The sequence below is a fragment of the Triturus cristatus genome, chromosome 11 (genome assembly GCF_964204655.1).
Source record: "Triturus cristatus chromosome 11, aTriCri1.1, whole genome shotgun sequence".
NCBI lineage: Eukaryota > Metazoa > Chordata > Amphibia > Caudata > Salamandridae > Triturus > Triturus cristatus.
In genome coordinates, this window is record NC_140594.1 from 1,144,426,688 (window position 1) to 1,144,439,133 (window position 12,446).

Below are 12,446 nucleotides of genomic sequence, written 5' to 3' on the forward strand. Positions count from 1 at the left end.
AGCTAGGGTCGCCTTTTTAATTTCATACCTTGCTGGAGATGCGGCTCAATGGGCCGTCCCGTTAGTCAAAAGAGATGATCCCTTGATCTATGATTGGGACTCCTTCCTTAAGGACTTTGAAAGAACCTTCAACAGGAGATCCGCTACTCTCTCGGCGGACAAGGATTTATTAGAATTAAGACAGGGAAATAGGGATCTAATCGCCTATTTGAATGATTTTCGCAGACTAATCACTGAGACCGAATGGCCAGAGGCTAAACAAGCAGCCATCTTTCATCAGGGACTTAGGGAGGACATGAAAGATGTACTGGCACAAATTGATCCACAACCTGCTACATGCGAAGACTTGATCAATTTAGTATTGCGTTTGGATCACCGCCTCACGGAGCGGAAGGGAGAAAATAAACGCAGAGATCGCCCTTCTTGGCGGTTGGAGGCTTCCAAAACCAGTCACAGTCCCTCTACCACTAAACTCGAGCCTATGGAAATAGGAGCAGTGAGGTCTAGCCTTACCCAGGAGGAAAGAGAATACCGGAGGAAGAAAGGCCTTTGTATATATTGTGGTAAGAAAGGGCATTTTATCAAAGAATGTACTCTGAGAGGGAAAGGATCTCGCTTTGAACCACGCAAACAAGTGGCGGCTATTTCAGAAGGGGCGGAGGGAAACGCCTTAGCTTGAGGAAGAAAGAAGGGAGTTCCTCAAGCTCTATGTACATCCCTTCCATCAGCTATAAAAGTAACATGGATAAACATCATTTTTTTGTTGAGCTCTCTCTGCGGATCCAAGGGGAGTGGTGTCCGGTATCAGCGATGTTGGACTCTGGGGCAACTGGGTGCTTTATTGATGACCAAAAGGCTGCGGCCTTAGGATTAGCACTTCATAAAAAAGACATACCAGAAGCAGTTTTGGCAGTGGACGGACGGTGTCTAGAGGCAGGACCTATCCGGTGTCACACCGATGTGCTGGAAGTGCGACAGGGCCTGGAACACGTCGAAACGTTAGCATTTAACGTCGTACAAGCCCCTCAATATGGAATAATATTGGGGTTACCCTGGCTTAGATTGCATAATCCCCTGATAGACTGGATAGAAAAAACTATACAGTATACCTCGACTTATTGTTCCAAAAACTGTGGTTTACCGAAGAAGAGTCCATCTCAAGAACTGGCCCAACTACATCACATAGCCACTGCGGCAGAACACCCGGTTACTTTACCTCCAGAATATCAGGATTTGGCTGAAGTATTCAACGACACGAAGGCAGAAACGCTCCCACCGCATCGACAATATGATTACCAGATAGATTTGGTTCCAGGAGCAGTAGTGCCTACTGGTCGGGTCTACGCGTTAACAGAACCTGAGACTAAATACTTAAGAGAATACATTGATAAATATCTGGCCCTTGGATTCATCAGACACTCCAAGTCACCGGCAGCTTCCCCGTTATTTTTCATTCCTAAAGCCAATGGAGATTTGAGGGCGTGCATTGACTTCGGGGCATTGAATGCCATCACTGTAAAAAACAGGTACCCCTTACCCCTGATTCCAGTTTTGCTGGAACAAGTGAAGAAGGCGGTTATATACACTCGTTTGGATTTAAAAGGAGCGTATCACCTGGTGAGGATGCGCAGAGGAGACAAGTGGAAAACAGCGTTCAAAACTTGTTTTGGGTTATATGAATACCTCGTTATGCCCTTTGGGCTCTGCAACGCCCCTGTTGCGTTCCAATTCTTTCTGAACTATGTATTGCGAGAATACTTGGACCACTACGTGATCGTCTATATTGATGATATATTGATCTACTCTCCCACCGTAGAATGCCACACTCAACATGTCCGAAACATACTTCATACTCTGAAGAAACATCATCTTTTTTGCAAAATCAGCAAATGCGAGTTTGGAGTAATTACAGTAGAATTTTTAGGAGTTATGTTGACTCCCAGAGGTCAAGTAATGGCGGAAAGAAAAATTGCAGCAGTAAAGGAGTGGCCTATCCCTACGAATGTCCGGGACATCCAATGTTTTTTAGGATTTGCCAATTTTTACCGGCGATTTGTACATCACTTTTCTGCATTGGCAGCTCCCCTTACACATTTATTGAAGAAGAAAAAATCCTTTCACTGCACGGAAGAAGCACAACAAGGATTCGAAGCCTTGAAAAGAGCATTTGCCTCAGCTCCTGTATTGGTCCATGCCGACCTTAACAAACCGTATGTGGTGGAGGCGGACGCCTCGGATTTGGCTGTAGGGGCTGTCTTGTCTCAAAGACATAGTGATACCGGACAATTGCATCCCGTGGCCTATCACTCCCGGAAACTCAATCAGGCTGAAGGCAATTACACTATTGCCGAAAAGGAGCTTCTGGCCATCAAGGACGCCTTCCAGGAATGGACACATTTCCTTATGGGGGCTCGCCATACGGTTATGGTATATACGGACCATCGTAATCTTCAATTTATGACGGCCGCTCGTCATCTCTCACCTAGACAACTACGATGGACTCTTTTCTTTTCTGAGTATGATTTCCGAGTGACATACAGACCAGGGAAGGATAACAAGAAGGCGGATGCCTTGACTCATCAGATCTTCCACCCCTCTCGAGAAGAAGGTGAAGTCAGATCCATCATCAGCCCTCAAAACGTTCTTGGTGCCACAATCACTGAGCCTTTCTTCAGAGTATCGCCAAGAACATCCGCACAAAAAATTGAAAGACCTGGCTATCTCAACATCCGGAGTGGATTATGAAAGACGGTCTTCCAGTCCGAGGAAAACAGCTGCTGATTCCACTGAAACAACTAAGAAAGCGGGTGTTTGCCTGGTGTCATACCCTCCCTAGTGCGGGTCATCATGGGGTCGAGAAAACTACTGAACAAGTCCTACGTCAATTTTGGTGTCCCACGGTACGACACGACATCCGTGAGTGGGTTCTGGATTGCGAGACATGCCAGCAGATGAAAAGTTTGCACAGTATACAAGTAGGACTTTTAAATCCATTACCTACTCCAGAACAACCATGGGAAAAAATTTCCTTGGACTTTATCGTAGGAATGCCTCCGGATAAAGGGAGCACAACCATACTAGTTGTGGTTGATTACTTAACCAAGATGGCTCACTTTATTGCCTGTAAAGCCATACCTACCGCTAGTCAAGTGGCTCAGTCGTTGTTAACGCATGTTGTGAGACTACATGGGTTGCCTCAATTGGTGGTTTCAGACAGGGGATCTCAATTCACTGCCAGATTCTGGAAGGAATGGTGTCAAGCTCTTCACATCACACTAAATCTATCCACCAGCTTTCACCAACAGACAGACGGTCAAACTGAGAGGGTAAACCAAACACTCAAACAATATCTGAGATGTTATGCAGATACCACCACAGAAACTTGGGTAGACGATTTATGGTTGGCAGAAATAGCATATAACAATGCAATACATAGTTCCACCAAATATTCCCCTTTTTTTTGTTCCTACGGCTTTCATCCACGATTCATTCCTCTGATACATCCAGCTAAAAGTGAGGTGGTTCCTGAAGTAGGGCAAAGAATTCAGCACATACAGACCACTTTAAAAAACACACAAGAGAGGTTGAGGGTAGCGAAAAAACGTTACAAGGCATACACAGATAGAGATAGACAGGTTGGGCCTAAGTATAAAATAGGTAATCATGTCTGGGTGTCTACTCGCAACATCCGCTTTAAAAAATATAGTATTTTCAACCCAAAATACATAGGACCGTACAGAGTGGTTAAACTTATTAATCCTGTAGCGGTTAAGTTAGCCTTACCCTTCTCTCTTCGGATTCACCCCTCCTTTCATGTGTCATTATTGAAACCAGCGCGTTCCCCAAAAAAGAAGGGGTTGCCTCCCGTTCTGGTCAACGATGAAGTGGAGTATGAGGTTCGAGGTATCCTTGATTCCAAACTATATAGGAACAAATTGTGGTATCTGATAGCTTGGAAGGGGTATGGGGAGGAAGAAAATTCCTGGGAACCAGCAGAGGGTGTTCGCGCCCCAAGGTGTATTCAAAGGTTCCACAAACGTTTCCCATATAAACCATGTCTTTGTCAGTGTTCTTCGGGAGAGGGATGTCCTGTCAGAGCCCACGGAGGGGCCACCAGGAAGAACACTGCCTCGTAGCGTTCTCGAGAAGTACTCCTGAACTACAAGTCCCATGAGGCTCGGGGACTCAACATTGGTGACGTCAGGACGCTTACGCGTCTGAGCGTATGAAGGAGAGCCATGGCGGCGAGCAGTTGCCGATTACTCGTCCGGAGAGAGGTGCTGTTAATTCGAGGCTGGCAAGGGTGCTTTGCACCAACTCAGTTTTCCCTGTACTGTTTGGCAGTGGCAGCGCGGATCTCTCCGCTCCTTGTGGTGGCTTTGTGGGAGTCTTGGTTTGCGCTTCCAAGACTCTGTCTCTGAGGTAAAGGCATCTGTTAGTAAGCGCTTTCAGAACACTGGAACACTTCCCTGGATAAGTTCCCCCCTCCTAGGTATACGAGGAGGATGTAGCCTTTGTAGAAAGCTCTGAGGTAGAGCTCAAGTATTGACATTCGCCTGGAATAGATAAATAGAGGTCTTCTCCTGTTGGCGAGCGCTCTGCTGCTCATGCAGGAAAGACGGTGGTGATTTCGTCCAAGTTTAATAAACTGTTTCTTTCCCTGTTGGCGAGCATTTCATATAGCTCTTGCGGGGAAAGATTTTTGCACTTGTCCATATACTCGGCCGGCTGGCCTTATCTACTTGGGGTTTTTGCAAGCTAAGGAAAAGGTCGCACTTAGCTGGAGATACAGGAAGACACTCTTGAAAATGAAACCGATGTTATAATACCGGAACTTCTAAAGATTTCCCCTGGTATAAAGCCTGCTATAACGTGTGGTATTGAGAGTTATTGATTATAATTTGGACAGACTAGTATCTGTTATGCTCCGTGTTGTTCCTGAAGATAAGGAGAAGTTCACTGCATAATGAACAATTACTACTGATGAAATGTGAACCATTGGATTATTGCTGCCTGCTTACTTTTGTTGCATGCCTATTTTCTGACAGAGGGACTGCGAGTGAGCAGGACTTTGGCTCTTCCTTCCCCTGTTTCTGTCTACCGTAAAATAGCTCAAGGTGGGTAGTCCCGATATAAATGCTTCACAGTCTACTGGAGATAACTGTTACACCAGTAATTGCTTTGTTCTTTACTTTACAGAACCACAACATATAAGTCAGGGTGTGTCCCTATCTGACGTATCAGCAGAGTTGTTATTTTTTCTTTTACAGGTATGAGACAGAAGGAGTGAGGCTTTTAGTTACACAATAGTCAGGGGGAAAATAGAAGACACATTAGTTATCGGTGTTGTTATTCTTTGTCTCGTTGTCGTTTCAGATCTCCATCCCCGCTGTCCCCTTCCTACCCTTCCCTCGCTTGACCACTCCATGGAGTCTGTGTAAAACTTATCAGACCGTGGTGGTGTCGAGAGGTGGACATTATATACGACGTGCGATCCTGAGGATTCCTGGCCGCAACAGTTTCTGCCTTTTCTAGATGGGTAGAGGCATACCCCCTAAAAGATAATACTGCCTTGTCCACAGCTAAAAGTCTTGCTCAAAGAATATTTCCCTAGGTTCGGGTTGCCAAGGATGGTGTGGAGTGATAACGGAAGTGAGTTTGTGGGCAGGATCATGAAGAGAGTATGTGAGGGTTTGGGCATAAAGCAGAAATTCCACGCTGCGAATCATCCCCAGTCAGCTGGTTTAGTGGAGTGCTATAATGGCACTCTGAAGCTGAAGTTAGCCAAGATTCAGGCGAGTTCTGGTCTCCAATGGCCCGATGCCTTGCCATTGGCACTTTTGTCAACTAGAACTACGGTGCATTCCCGAATTGGACGTAGTCCGTATGAAATTGTTTTTGGTCGACTGGCAAATGTGTGGGGAGTGCCGAGACCAACGAAATTTAGTGACATCGATTATCCTGTGTTGGTGGACTATTTGTATGACCTGACGGCTAAATTGCGTGTCTTGCATCAACAGGTTCATGATAGCTTGCCACCAGCATCTGTGGACCCAGGTCATACTATCAATCCTGGTGATTGGATCCTGGTAAAGAATTTTCAGAGGACTAAGAATGATCAGCCCCATTGGACGGGCCCTCACCAGGTGTTGTTGTCTACAAGGACATCTGTAAAAGTCTTCGGAAAAAGAAATTGGATTCACGGCGTACACTGTAAGAGGGTACCCTTACCACTGCCGTACGACCAGTGGATCCGCGGAGGTATTGCAGACACCGAAACTGAGAGATTACCGAAAATCACACCGTTTAGCGACGCTGAGTTGGTATGGACAAGGTCTGAGAAAGGAGATGACGATGTCTTGCAAGCAGCTGTGCCTTCACCTTTAAGATTGGACACCACTGAACCTGAACTGTTGTTTCAAAGTCAGACAGAGCCTGGTAAAAGTCGTTATAACCTGCGGTCTAGATACAATGGACTAATAAAGAACAAATAATTCCTTTCATTTTGAGAACAGCACTCTTTCAGCCGAGGAACTGTTTTGATCTTTTTTTCCTTTTTTCGAACCACCGTCCGGGTTCAGCTGTAAGGTCGCGGTGTAAAGACTTGGGATTGCAGCCGTGTAGACACAAGGTCGATGGTTCTGGTTGGTCCTAGGGCGTACCCTGGACTGACAGATGCACTCCTTAGCAGAAGAAAACCAACCGCCGCGAACAGCACGGTGAGAGGATGGAATTTTTTGAGGTCAAGAGAGCTGTTGAGAAAACGAACTTGAACTTTAAGATGAAACTATGCAGGATAATGCATCTCAAATGTTTTCCGATTACATGTATCATGATGTTTCTTAGCATGACATTAGCTTTGGTGGGTTGGATTGTTTTTTCTACCCAATTGACTTCTGCACCCACTTCCCAACCTACGTCTTTTCCTATTACTACTTCTTTGCATTCTTTTCATATCTTACCCGAACACGAGCAGATTAGAAGGTCAAAATTTGCAAATAACTCATTTGTACAGCTTCTGCATCAACATCAGTTGGTAGTAAACATCACTAATTGCTGGGTGTGTGGTCTTATGCCACATACTACGGATAGAGGTATTCCCTATCTGGTTCTGCCGTTTAGTCAGAATGGGTCTTTATGGGCCTTCCAGATGATGTTCATTTACGCTATCGAAGTCTATCCCCTGCGTTCCATAAGAGATAACTCGAGTAATAAAGCCTTGGTGAAGGGAATTGCGAATATGAGTAGGGATATCGATACGTATAGGACTATTCCCAAGGACGAGTTACTAGCTTATGTTGGCTGGAACGCGACTGGATACAGTGTTAGCCTGAGTGAAAAGCAGAGACGAAAGAGATCACCTCCGATTTGGATCGTACCCCACCGAGGTCTTTTTTGTCTGCAAGGTATTGGCAGGAATCCGAGAGCTCAGTTAGGGAAGAGTGTTTGTACTCAGACGTATGTTTTTATGTCTCAGTCTTCCCCGCCGTTTTTGGCAGCCAAGGGTACGTATTTTGTTTGCTACAACAGAGCATATACATGGTTGCCCCCTGATTTTTCGGGAACGTGTTATGTTGGATATTTGTTGCCTCCTACGTATACTGCTGCCACAAATTACCACAAGACGAGAGTTGTCAGGGGTGTCTTCGATCAGGAAGATACAGCTGGACAAGAAGTGGGAGACTTCTTTAAGGGTTTCCTACCGTTTTGGGGACCTATGGTTAACAGTAGGAGCTTGCGGCAATTGATGAGAGTGGTTGAATCCACCATAAACGAAACTGCCGGTGCCCTTAATAATTTGACAGCTGAGCTTCAAGCGGATCGCCTTATGACATTGCAGAATCGTATGGTTTTAGATGTCATACTTGCAGATCGAGGTGGAGTATGTAAAGTGATCCAATCGAGTTGCTGCGTTTTCATTCCAGATAATGCTCCGACAGTATACGAGGCCATCTCCAGGCTACATAAGATCTCCGAGTCAATACATACGGCCGGAGGAGATTGGTCATTAACTGGATGGTTTTGGGGACTGTTATCTGCTTGGGGATGGAGGATTCTGATGATCATTGGTGTGGCTTTAGCAATTCTTTTCTTGTGTTGTCTCTGTGTACAGTGTGGTCCTGCCATATGTGGCCTTTGTGCTGCTACATGTGTTAGGAGACTACCTGTCTTGAGAAAGGTACAGAGAGATAAGATGATGCTTCAACAGCACCTTGATGATTTGATGAATATCAACATCGATTCAGATGCAGACTAAGATTGTCTATGTAAGGGCAAAAGGAGGGTCTGAGGTTCCGTAAAATCTGAATCTGCGTTATAAATATCATGGTTCCGTTACGATTTTGGTAGCAGCGAACCGTAACTAGTGAGTTCAGCTAGTACGTGTGTTTTCGTCACATTACACCAATGGATTCACTGAGTATTTAGGGTTTTCGTTCAGAACCCTGGGTTCCATTTTGTGCATGGTAGCCATTTTGTGGTTGCCCTCACATAGGCCGATGACTGTGGTTAAACAAGCTTTTTTTGGTCAAGCTCACCTTAGCTCGAGTTTGTGCTGACTCCTACATGACTTGAGTGAACTGACCTCGTTGCCCGAGGCCGACCCTGCCAAACCCGTTCCCGCCCGCTAGCTGATCTTGATTAAGGGTCAGAGCACGGGATCTCGTAAAGTTTTATTGCACACAAACATGCCCCATCCTACTTCTATCTGTTTCTGTTTCTTCTTTTATGGTCCATTTACGATATGGGTTGTGGTCTCTTTATTGTGGGTCTGTCCGGCTTGTCTAAAGAAGAATGTTGGGATTGTTCGATGATTGATCATGGGCCGGACAACTGAAAAGTGGGTTTTTCCATCATGCGATACTTTTGGTGTGGTTACATGCAATTGGACAATTTGTAAAATAATGGGTGTTTGTCTGTAATGTGATGTTTCTAGTATAAAAAGGGATGACTTGCTTTGTAAATTTGAGCAGTCTCCTGAGAACTCATACCGTGATGACTTCTAGGACTTCTGTTACTGGCTGCAGCCAATAAATTCGATCTCTGATGCCACCAAGAAGTATCCTGTGTCTCTGTATTCTAAGACAGGTGAACCCGAAGACTTTGGGCGTGCCCCTGATGCCGCTGGGTTCTAAATACCCGGATCTCTAAGAGTGTGCCACAAGCTATACCTCGGGCGGGACACGATCAAATGCCATCTTAAGGTTCATAAAGGCGACATTCAAGCTACCTTTTCCAACCAGCACTATTTTCCAACAGAGAAGAAGAAAGCGGAACACTTAATCTATGGTCCCTGTTTTCTGTCTAAAGCCTGCTTGATAAGCGAACAGAATTTCATTATCGTTGGCACGTTCCTGGATTTTCCTCAGGATAACCCTGCTGAAGACCGTCTGGATTGCAACAATGAGGCTGATAGGCCTATTGTTACCAGCAGGGGACTTGTCACCTTTTTTTAATATTGGGACAACTTGTGCTTCCCTCCAAGAATCTGGGATAGGGGTGCCATCGGCTATAGCATTAAATAATTTATGCATACAAATGCATCCAGCCGGAAATAATCCAGATGGAAAGATCACCTGGTATCCCATCTGGGACGGTGCTTTAGATGGGACAATGGTGCTAATTGCAGCCAAAATATCTTGCTTAGTAAAAAAGACCCCTTTGGTCTGGCGGCTCCTATCAGCTGATGTAATACATGCTCACATTTTCAGCACTATCCTGGGTTGATCTTTACATATAATGACAAAACCAATAAGCAGTTCTTTTCATTGATTTGAAATGTGTACACAACTAATACTATGTGTGCTTAGATTCAAATTACTGCATATATAGAGACTCAAATTGCCTACACGACTTTTCGTTCAGCATATTTAAAGCTAAAGGGGTGTTCTTAAAGGGATGATGATAAAAACTCATCTTAGAACCGTTCTCCTGGGGAAACTAACTAATTAAAAATAAGCCTCTCAAAACTCAACACAATTAGACCAAAATTATTTTAAAAGTAAAAACTCCAACATTGGTGAGGCATCCATTTAGCTAAATGGGGCTTGCAAATGTGGATTAACTGACTGTGTGTAAATATTCTAGCAGGGAAGATATGAACGCATTCATGTGTTTGAGATCTCCCACAAATAATCCTGCTTATAAGACATTTGTGGTAATTCACTTAGATAACTAGATAGATTCACAGCTTGGGAAGAAATTAATATGCACTCCTTGAATGATTGGGATCCTTTTTCTTTCCAGGAAGGAAGCATAGATTACATATCTCTGCATATAAATGAATAATACAGATATTTTCAAAAACATATAAGATGCTTTTTATTTTAGAATTCATTCAAGCTTTCCATGTAAAACGCTCCATCTATTAAACGTTGCTCATGTTTAAACATTATTCTTTTGATTACTCCTGAAAATGTATTTCTAATATAAATAATCAGGTGCACTAAAAGGACTATTTAAGAGTACCTGAGATATCAGTAACTTTCTAAAACATGGAAAATGATTTATTATGAAATTATATCTAATATCTTAAATTCAAAGCCTAAATAGAACAATGCTAAAAGTAATCTAGTTTGGTGTGACCTGGAAATCTCTGTTGTATATTGAATAGAATTTGAAGTGGAAGTGCTCCAGTGGATTGCTTTTATGACTTGATAACCTCAAACATGCACACCTTTTGAGAAGGGGAGATTACATTGTCCCTGCTTGCTGAAGGAGAATTATCCCCAGCAGTTACAGGTATGCATGCAGCTAACACCTGCATTTTTTTATCTTGAAAAAAGTATTATTACATGCACTATAAGCACATCAACAAAATTATACCTGTTTTATATGGTAAACTCTTACCTGTGAATTCCGATAATAGACTGCTTTTTCCCAGTACACCATTTCCACCCACAGCAAAGACTTTGAAGGTGTACAGGTTGCCAGGTATTAAATTTGTGATGGACACATTTTCATACAACACTGTCACATTTGAGGCTGGATTTCCTAAAACTTGCACTAAGTAGGAGCTTTTGTTGCCTGTCGGTGGTAGCCAGCTCATCGAAATTGTATCAAATGTGATGTCTGTCACCTTTAGATTGTTGGTTACATTGGGTACTGAAATGAGAAAATAGAATTTGAAGTACCGCTTATAAAATTAGTTACATAATTGTCACATGTATTGTTTTTTAAGTTACCTGTCATCTGCAACAATATACAGCATTATGGATCTCACAATAGAGTGAGCTACTGCCTAACACCATTGCCTCTTAAATTTCAAAATTCAAAATTGGGACTTTTACGAAAAATTGTAAATTCCCATAAGAGCAATAAAATATTTCCAATAAAATCAGCTCAGTTATAATTTATTCTCAACCCCCAACTGTGAGCAACTGTAACTTAATCCCATTGTTTATAGAAAAGTATTTCACAAATTGATCACTTACGCAGTGTTTAAGTAAAATTTAAATATTAAATTAAGAGACAATTAGTCTGTCTTGAAAAATATGTGGTAAATCCGAGATTATCCTGTTTTTTATTGAACAATTAGTACACATATATTTTGGATTCAAGTATGACAATATTGTGATATGCTGGAATTTTACAACTCAAGGCAGACAGATCCTTCCAATTGCTCTTATTATTGACTTAATTTGTATACTACTAAATATCTATATATGTTCTAGTTAACACTTTGTATGGCATTCTATTTGATCAACTAAATTCTCAGAATAGTGAGTTAATAGCTTTTATCCATTCTCACTAGTTGACTGGTATATTAATGTTGTCATCCAAACTGGATTAATTTGATTTTAGATATTTCTGATCACTTGTTCTGAAAGCATCTTTTGTTAGTTTCTGAAAAATGGTAAATGTGTTATTTTATAGTAGATTAACAGTGATTGATGTTCTTTCTTAAATTGGAATTATAAAAATGTTTATGTTTATAAATTTCTCTAAAGACAACTTGCAACTTGTATTTTCATTGAAGAAGAAGTGAGAAAATACTACAACTATGCAAATACAAATATTGCACATGCATTGCTGCATTTAAACACGTTTCACTGAAATTATTTTTACCATACATCATATATATAGGAACACATGCTCATATTTCCAGCAGCATACTGGGTTGATCTTTACAAATGATGAAACCAAAAAGTAGTTTTTTCCATTGAATTTGAAGTGTGCACTAAACTAATACTATGTGTGTTCAGATTCAAATGGGGGCATGTACAGAGATTCAGACTACAGCCATGACTTTGTGTTCAACAACTTTAAAGCTAAAGGGACATACTTCTGAATATGATAAAAGCACATCTTAGAACAGTTCTGCTGCATAAACTAGCTTACTAAACATTAGCCCCTCAAAACTCAACACAGTTGGACAAAGAATGCATTTAACCCCTTCGCTGCTAGTTCTTTCCCCCCTGTGCTAAGCCTTTTTTTGGATTAGGCCC

General features: G+C 42.5%; 1 protein-coding gene across 1 annotated transcript in view; it reads right to left on the reverse strand.

Moving 5' to 3' along the window:
- Nucleotides 1-12,446, reverse strand: part of LOC146788598 (tenascin-X-like) — a 694,637-nt gene that overhangs the window by 56,287 nt on the left and 625,904 nt on the right. Inside the window, exon 47 of the mRNA XM_085633173.1 lies at nucleotides 10,849-11,103. Within this exon, the coding sequence (XP_085489299.1) occupies nucleotides 10,849-11,103 (255 nt within the window). The remainder of the gene's footprint in view (nucleotides 1-10,848; nucleotides 11,104-12,446) is intronic.